At 39.7% G+C, this 9859-nt stretch overlaps 1 protein-coding gene across 4 annotated transcripts in view; it reads left to right on the plus strand.

The window, feature by feature from the left end:
* The window catches only part of rabgap1 (RAB GTPase activating protein 1), an 89803-nt gene extending 82287 nt beyond the window's left edge, over positions 1–7516 (plus strand). For all 4 annotated transcript variants that reach the window (XM_079599339.1, XM_079599336.1, XM_079599338.1 and 1 more), the window contains 5 exons: positions 90–194; positions 1303–1386; positions 4255–4326; positions 5822–6019; positions 6255–7516. In XM_079599339.1, coding sequence (XP_079455465.1) covers positions 90–194; positions 1303–1386; positions 4255–4326; positions 5822–6019; positions 6255–6377 — 582 coding nt within the window. In that variant the 3' untranslated portion in view covers positions 6378–7516. The remainder of the gene's footprint in view (positions 1–89; positions 195–1302; positions 1387–4254; positions 4327–5821; positions 6020–6254) is intronic.
* The last annotated feature ends 2343 nt before the right edge of the window (positions 7517–9859 follow it).

Here is a 9859-nt window from a genome sequence, read left to right on the forward strand (position 1 = left end):
TCAGGCAGTTTTACACTTTTGAGGGCATTTTAAAAGTTTGTTCTCATTGCAGGTCCATATGTTAACACACACTGTCCTTTCTCCTTCAGGCTGAGGAGAAAGCTGACGCGCTCAACAAAGAGCTTCTCATCACTAAGCAGAAACTGGTGGACTCTGAAGATGAGAAGAGGCGATTGGAGGAAGAGTCTGCACAGGTCGGACACCTCCACTACCATCCAAAACCTTTCTGTACTACTGGTCAAAAAAACAAAACAGTATTAAAGGGCACGTCCTGATTTTGCCGAGTTAGATGCGTTCCTGGGTCAACATATTTAGTTGATCCTGGAACAAAATTCCTGTCTGAAAATGTGTCCGGTTCTGCATATTGAAGGTGTTCAGAAGTGTTGAACTATTCTTGGTTTCTTTTTCTTCACTATACACTCCAATCTAATGTAATACATATTAATTATAATAAATATAATAAATAAAATATATTTTCTCACACCACCTGAATGCAAAATATATGTAAAATATTTTATTGTAAGAAGTAAAATTACCCATAATGCTTCAGAAATAGCTAATGTCAATGATTGCACCTATGTAAAAAAAAAAACGAGCCAAGCGCACCGGCGCGTTTGCCGACCCCAGCGGGTTAAACATTGTTGAATTGCCAAATTCCCAGTGAAGGACCACACTACCCATAATCCTCAAGTGATTTCCACCAATCAGAGAAGTCCCTTTTACCATGAAACATTTGTGTGGTGCCTTCTCAACGAAAATTTAATTTATAAACCACGTAAAATCCCTGATTAAGCTTTATTGGATTATTTAATTGAATTGAAAATATATATATATATATATATATATATATATATATATATATATATATATATATATATATATATATATATATATATTATTGTTATATAAATTTTTTTAATTATCCAATAAAGTTATATAGCTATATATTCTTACATTGGCACAAGAAACATAAATTACGTGTGTCTTTTGTTTGGCAGTGTATTTCCCAATAAGCCCATAATGCGATTACATTCATATGTTTTATTTGTGTCTATATGTTGGATGGTGTTATCAGGGAATATCCCTGGAGAGGACAGACTCACGGTCTGCTGGATGTGTGCTGGAGTAGATTGCTCTGGTGCCTCTGAGACGAGTCTTACAGCCTGTGGACACAGTTGTCCTTAGATAGAGATATGTCTCCCAGAGGGGACACTTGGGTCAAATATAGTATTGTTGTGAAATGACGGATTACTTCTTAAGCGAAAAAGAGTGTTTAACTTGCATCTACGTCTGTGTTTTCAGCTGAAGGAGATGTGCCGGAGAGAACTGGATAAATCTGAGTCTGAGATCAAGAAGAATGGCTCCATCATTGGAGAATACAAACAGGTGAAGACACACACACACACACACACACACACGGTCTGCAGTTTCTATTAGAGAGTGCTCTGACTCTAATGGCCTTCTATCACTATAATGAAGTCCAATATCCCTCCATTTGCTGCATTAAACCCTAAATCAGTTTGAATGTCCCAGTCTCTGTCATATCTCATCTTAAAACACCCCATCGCCCTGTTAAATTACCTTCACAAAACACTTAACTGAGACTCTCTGTAAATGCGCATCAGTTTTACAGTAGGGTTTTCTCTTGCCCCGCCAAATGTTTGCCTAATTTATTTTTTACTTTAGTTTTATGTGTTTGACTTGCAGCGATTTCAAGGTATACATTGTATTAGTCCATGCATTCCCTGGAAATCAAACCCAAGACTTTTATTCCCAAGACTGTCTTGTGCATATCACTATGTCCTTGTTATCCCCATACCGTTATTAATGGGCTCTTTACCTTTTCCTTTTGTTTCATGCATCATGACTTAACTCATCCTCAAGGAAAAGAGCGCATTAGTCGGGAGCAGACTCGCCGCTGCTGTTTTTAAGGTCCCAGGCACTGCCGGTTTTACGTGTTGGGTCTTCATCTTTCTCTTCTTCTGCTGCTCCTGGCTGGGAGTCTATGGCAATGCTTTGAAGCGGGTAGTTAAAAGTTTGGCTCACTGATGAGGGTGGGTTTCAGTATCCCAGCTGGCCAGTGTGGTATCAATAGCTGCTTTTCCGCTGTCGGGCCAGTGTGAGCCAGCGCTAACAATGTGCCGGCCGGGAACAAAAGCCTTGGATCTTTGTGACGTATGCGGATGCATTAGTCGATGGATAAACCAAGTCCCACCCTACATTTTTTTATTTTCGATAATCCATTTCACTCTGACCTACATCGCAATACAGAAGAATATGTTGCTACTAAAGTTAAATCAAGCTTTTAATTGGCCTAGAAACAAGTTTGGAATATGTAGTCATGCATCTACACCGCATGCGTTTCATAGAAACTGTGAATCTGTACAACTTTTCACATTTTTAAATTGATTCACTTTTCAAATTTGTGCTGCTACTTCTCCTTCAAATGTTTTTTTTTAATACCAAAACTGGCTCAGACCAAACTTGACACTTCTCTACATAAAAACCTAGCTGGCAAAGACACCAAACAGGAAGTGAGGCGATATCACAACAACTGTGATTACATTGGTTGCAATGTTCCCTAATGGACAAAAGATATTGATATTGATGATTATAAAATATTGAACTGTCAATAATGGTAACTAACTTTCAAATGGCTTTGCCCAAACACATATATTCATCCTTACAACGTCCAAACGTTGTGTTTGGTCTCAGCTGCGTTTTATTGTAGTTTTGGCCTTTTTTGACACATTTATTGACAAGTGAGTAGAAAGGCGGCAGGAAATGATGAAGAGAAAAGTGCAGAACAAGTTTTGTAAGCCTGTGCACGTGTACCAACCATTAAACCAACCATTTTCAAGTCTCACATTTACATTTCCCCACAGAAATAAACCAAACATGCTGTTAATAGAGCACAGTATATAGACCAAAGGGCTCAATATGCTCCTGTAAACATGTAAGTCCAAACTGGAGCAGTTGAACATGCTTGTGTACGGATAAGAGCTGATCTGATGTCTGAGTGTGGAGGAGAGGCTGTGTGAGAGCATCTCTGTAAAAATAGTTGAGCTGCCGTCCCTGCAGAGCTCATTTTAATGGGGCCGCTGACAGCATGATTCATGGTGGAGCATGATAATGGTGTCCTCTGAGCTGAACTAGCTCTCTCTCTCACACACACACACACACACACTCACACACACACACACACACACACACACACACACACTCACACTCACGCTCTTACTGCCTGTATGAGGCAGACAACACACAACGAGCGTCAAAGGCCTGCAGGCATCATGCTGGACACACACATTCGCTCATTAGTGCGAGGAGGACAGGTTTAACACTTCTGCCGTGAGGAAAAACAAAGCTAGAACAAAATTATAATTCTGTGAAATGTTTTTTTTGTTCATTTCAGACGTCTGCACAACTGCACAAAGTAATAATTGATTCACATCTGACTTTGCTTGTGCATCACAAAATATGTCTTGTCTTTAAGTAAAAGTCTCTGTTCGATAACAATCCCTTCTATAACATTTGTGTGACCTTTAACTGACCGTTTAATGCTCTGGCCTCCAAAGGACTGGACTAGGAAAGACATTTGAGAAGCACGTATTCTCAGTCTAGTTTCACTGTGGCTTAGCACAGAACGCACACACTTCCGCAGGTTTTTCCAGTCGTCTTTACACTCCGCTAGCACACGCGCCTTGAGTTTCCTTGCACTAATTAGTTTGTCCACAAGGTGGCAACACTGACCCAGGCTGTTGTTTCACCGTCTAAAAAAAGAAACAGAACAACAAACAACTGATGTCTGCTTGTGTGAGATGCATCCAACCCGAGTTTAAACAAGTGCAAAGACGTTTTTGTCACTTCTGGAGAGAAATGGCTCAGACACGGGTTAAGAATGACTCTTGCGGTGTCGTTCGTGATATTAAATGGAGTACACTTTGAAAGGCGTAAAGATACGGTAAGTTTTGGCGTCAAAACTGAATTATACTTTGGCCTTTAACACGGTGTCATGGCTCAGATGTAAAACAGATTTCCTCAACAGTAATATTCTGGGTCTGCGTCGTCCCTGCTCATTCATTCATTATTCATGTGAAGCTACATTCTCTCTGATGAGGAACGCATGTTTAATGAGGGTCTTCACCCACTGAAGCCATGCTGAGCGACCGCATCGAGAAAGCTTGTGTGTGTTGTGCATTGGTGTGAGGCAGAGCGGTACTGACCCTTGACCTCTGTGTGTTTGTGTCTCAGATCTGTTCTCAGCTCAGCGAGCGACTGGAGAAACAGCAGACGGCCAACAGAGGAGAGATCGAGAAGATCCGGGTGGGTGACCACACACACACACACACATACACACACAGACAGACACACAGACAGACAGACACACAGACAGACAGACACGCAGACAGACAGACAGACAGACAGACAGACAGACAGACAGACAGACAGACAGACACACACACAGACAGACAGACACACAGACAGACACACAGACAGACAGACACACAGACAGACAGACACACAGACAGACACACAGACAGACAGACACACAGACAGACAGACACACAGACAGACAGACACACAGACAGACACACAGACAGACACACAGACAGACACACAGACAGACAGACACACAGACACACAGACAGACAGAAGTCCATAGCTTGATACAGGAATGTGTTTATTAATACTAATACTAAATATTTAATCTAGAATTTAGCACTCACTGCGGCATCACACATTGTGTATAATATTTTTTTATTTTTTTTATTCCCTCGTTAATTTTGAGATGTTGGGCTATTTGGCCGATGTTGTTTTAGACTACTGAAAGAAAACATCACTATACACCTTGATTGCACTTTATCTATTTGCATCTGTAGATTTTAATTACAAGACAAATCTTTAAAGCTATTTTCACACAAAATTAGTTTTTTTTTCTTCTAATGCACACAAAAATGTAGTTTATTCTTTTATTCCTATCTGTATTCTGAAAGGGTTTGTTCATGTCATTCGCTGGATCTGAGATGACATTTTATTCCTTAAAAACGTGGGGATTTATAAAAAAAAATATTTGTCATTTTAAATATAATTTTGTGGAATGATAAAAAGAATGAATTCAAAATCCTATCTGTAAAAACAAGGAACAAGAATTTAGAATCTGGCTTTATCCAGTGTTCAGGTTACAGTTCTTAAAATGTATGCACATTTGTGCATATTTAATTACATAATGCCTTATTTGCATATTTAAACGTAACATTTCAGAAAACTTGTAATACAAAAAAAAAAAAAAAAATGTTTGTGATTCCTAATGGAATGAATCAACTTTCCCCCATTCACCCGGCGTATCTCGCCTTAAAAAAAGTATATAGAGATGATTGCAGAAAGTGTTTTTGGCTCATTGTACTTTACCATGTTTCATAGCTATATAAATATATACATTTATTATTATTTAGGTAATATTGATTTAGCAATTATGTGAGAGACTTGCAAATGATGTTGTAAATCAGTGGTCTAAGACAATAATATATACCGTTTATCATCATTATTCAGTAATATTTTACCACAGAATACTGCGATCGACCAATCAGAATCAAGTATTCCAGATCAATGAGTAACAATATATCAATTATATCCCCCTAATCAGACAACAAGTGTTATACACTCCCATCCTTTAAAACTCATTTCAACATGGTAGATAGCGGTCTAATAAGCAAGATAATGTACGACCTGCGCCTCATTATTGCTTTGCTGATTGTCCTGATCTCTTTGCTTGTGAGGTTTAACGTGTGTGTGTGTGTGTGTGTGTGTGTGTGTGCAGATGAAGGTGGAGGGCTGTGAGAAGTGCAGTATTCTCTTCAGTAAGGAGGGCCGTCTGAAGGCTCTCAGCGCTCGTAAAGAAGGCAGCGAGGAGGACCTGGACGAGGAGAAGGAGGCGCTGAAGAACCAGCTGAGAGAGATGGAGCTGGAGCTCGCACAGACCAAACTACAGCTGGTGGAGGCCGAGTGCAAGATACAGGTGCACACTCACACACACTAGTGTCTGCTGGCTTTAGGACATGTCCTAGATACACATCCATCAGTGATGCGTCCTTTAAATCACACTTCTGTTCAAATCATGTGATTTAAAGGCAGATACGATAATAATAATACTTATATTAGTAATAATTCATATGACCGTTATTGCCATTCAGATTGGCGGCTGTTCGCCTGAAGTCACTTTGAATAAAGCGTGAGCTTAATGTCGTCTTCAGGATCTGGAGCATCATCTGGGTCTGGCTCTAAACGAAGTCCAAGCGGCCAAAAAGACGTGGTTCAACCGGACGCTGACCTCCATCAAGACTGTGACGGGAGCTCAAGGCAAAGAGAGCGTCTAACAGGACCAGACTTCATCTTCATCATCCTCATCATCTCCCCCGCAGCCGGAACAGTGCGAACAACATGACTTCTCTCTCTCCTTTTTTTTTCTCTTCCTTTTGTAAAAACTTTACTTCTAGGGTACAAGCGACCCCATTTGAAACACAAGTACTTACTTACTGAAAAACAAGACTTAAACGCTAGTGTTTCTACTACTGATGTTAAAGGACTGGGGCGTATAGCTGACTGAACGGTCTTCTGGGGGATGTTAACATTTCTATCTACTGACCTACTCAAGACTACTTGCACAAACACAGTCCGAGTCAACGTAAGGTACGTGTGCGGCCGGAAAACTAGCGCGACTTCCGTTATTGTGACAGGAGACGTGTCGATGGTGTGCATGTGTACGACTGAGGTCCGCTTTTATTGTACAGTGTATGCGTGCGTGCGTGCGTGTGTGTGTTGGCCAATATTGTGGTTCCCTGAGGAAGACTAAAAACAGGAAGTAGACAGGTAGCACACTGTACAGTGAACGTTTAATTAGATTCCTCCTCAAACCACTAGCTGGCGCCCTTCTGATATTAGTATATGATGGGATACAGGCATTGTGAATATGAAGGGCTGCTTGTGTATCTGAAAGGTTAAAGGTCGCTGTTGATCATGGCTAACAGGAAGCACTTATGCAGTGAGCACACGCCCTGCTCGGAAAGCACATCTGGAGGTAACGGAACCTGTGTGTGTGTGTGTGTGTGTGTGTGTGTGTGTGAGGGGAAGGTCTTTGCACCTTACAGTCATATTTATATTGATATCAAGCTTGCTCGAGTTATTGTCGTTGTTAAAGAAGGTCCTTGAGGCTTCTTAAGACAAATAAGCCGTTCTAAAAGGCACTGGGTTGTAAATAAAAATGCATATGATTTTTTTTTTTTTTTGGGATTAATTTTATATTTCAACTATTTGGTAACTGTACTAATGTTGCCTAATTGTACTGTGCTACAGATTATTACTCATGTTTTGCTTTTGTCTTAAATTTCAAACTGCTGTCTCATCATTACATGCCAAATGTACCTTTTACCCAGCATTACATGCGTGTGGACATGGTAATAGTGTAGGATGCGTTGTATACTTCCATGAATTTCAGTATAAACCTCTGAACACGTGTCTCCTGCCGCCTCGCGTCTGTTCTTCACGAGCCTCTCCTTCACAAAGGTTTGAAAAAAGTTATTAAGAATTTAATTTTTGCCATTATTAATTGTTTCCTGGACTCATTTAGGAATTCAAAAAACATTGTTTCGTACATTTTCAAAACATCAACAAATTTATAACAATTGGGGGGGAAACAGCTTATGTCATCATGCATTACATAATTTTTTTTTTTTTTTTTACATTCTCATTACAAAAACAATTCTCATCAATAAGATAAACTGAAGTGGAAACTAACATGCATGAATATTTACTTGCTGTGTAATCCGCACTAACTCCAACACACCACCTGATCAATTACAACACTCACATATGTATGACACAGTTATCAGACACCACAATCAGTCCAGTAAGAATCCGTTTTAATTCTTATAAACACGAGATACACACAAGAAGAGGAAGGTCTCTTTTACTGACATATCAAATCCAAATTAAATTATTACTAACATAAGTTTGTGGAGTTATGAGTAAAGCCACCAGATATGCAACTCTCACAATGACCACACATGAGACATTTAAATTAACTAATTACTTATTTCCATATTAAACATTATGCAATTCATATTAATAATTCAGATTCATAACGTATCTATTCAAGTGTATGATGTCATCAAATGTGATGGGGTTTCTGAAATGAAAACCATGCAGATGAGGTCATTTATCTATGAATTAAAAAATGGGGACAATTTCAAGATTTGTGCATTTAAATCAATACAAATGTAAAGCTATGATGAGCTAGATTGTCATACATCCCTATATAGAATCTGAATCACACATGTACAAATATTTAAATTTAATACAATATACTAAAGCACAATATTTTAAGCAAGATGATTTTTAATTTTGTCATTTCATCTGAATAACATTTGTGAGATCTAGTCAGTCGAAACAGTTTTGAGGTTAAATAATCATTATGTGTCTCTGGAAAATAGTGATCGATTATATTAAATATTAAAGTTTTGTGTCTATTTGTTAACGAGGGATTTGTGGACATCAGTGTTTTTGGATTTGTGGAGAAAAAGTTTATACAGAGCCATCTTGTCCCTATTTTAATAATTTACATTACGTGCAATAACAAAATGAGTAAATGTTTCTATTTATTTCCTATAACACATTGATGCATCATCATCCTGCACATGCTAACTATGTGTTCGTTTAAAAGGAAATTCACATTGTTCTTGACGGGGGCATTTTCCCCATCGTAACCCTATATGATATTTGTTAACATGCTCCTGAATATGAATTACTTTACCCCAGTAAGCCCAACACATCGGCTGAAAGGACGTTGCTCATTAGTTGGCGGATCAAGAAATCCTGCTATTGTGGCAGCACCGGTCATGAATGAATATTTATGAACACATGCTACTTGACTTCCCGCAAGGTTTCCATTCCAAGTCTGTAGGCTATGACTCAATTAACTGCTCTATAGACCTTATTCAGAGCGGTGAACAAGTGCCATGACGGGTATGAAAGTGAGGCTGTTGCTAAGCTCCAGTTCACAGGTTTCCTTAATACTGTATTCCAGCTCCGATAGACTTAACCACTGATCAAGTAAACACTCACAGTGAAATGGCTGTCCTACAGCATGTCTTTTAATATCATTAAGCTTGTTTATAAGCATGGAATGTTAACTCTTTAAATAGGCACTTGGTCCAGTAAAATTATCGCCCTGGGATGATGTGCTAAACCGGTTTGGGAATCTTGTTACTGGGAGTTACCTGACATCAGTACAAACCTAAACGTCAGCGCTGATGAAACCAAACTCCACAGCTCACTTGTCACTCGTTAGTGAACTCGTTTGGAGGTAGGGGACGGGGGGGACGTTGAGATCACTCATTTACCCAGAGCCTGACCAGTTCATGCTTGAATACCTCAACCCAACCCCAACTCTGCCCAGGTTTCGCTGACACAGGCCTGGTGTTCTGCTGGCTCAGTCATCCAAAATAGCTTCCAATGGAGGTGAGGAGCAGCTGCAGAGGGGGAAATCTGCAATGGTTTTCCCAGATGAGAGGTGTCCAATAAACAGCTGGGATCTCTTACATTCTGGCAACATGTATAATGTCTCAAATGCTTGGTCTTACCTTACCATGGCTCAATGCATGTTAACAGCTCAGAGGAGGCCGTCTTACGGGTCAGTTCCTAGTCCTTCTTCCGCCTCAGACCTGACTTTGGTGTGGAAGGACCTCAATGTAAAGCAAGAACTTGGCAGTAGGACACCGTAGAGCTGATTTCTTAAAAGTGTAGTAAGACGAGGAGCAGGTCTCCTGTCATTTCATCAGTGCCTGTCATCCAACACCAACAT

Source organism: Phoxinus phoxinus (assembly GCF_949152265.1).
Source record: "Phoxinus phoxinus genome assembly, chromosome: 23".
Taxonomy (NCBI): Eukaryota; Metazoa; Chordata; class Actinopteri; order Cypriniformes; family Leuciscidae; genus Phoxinus; species Phoxinus phoxinus.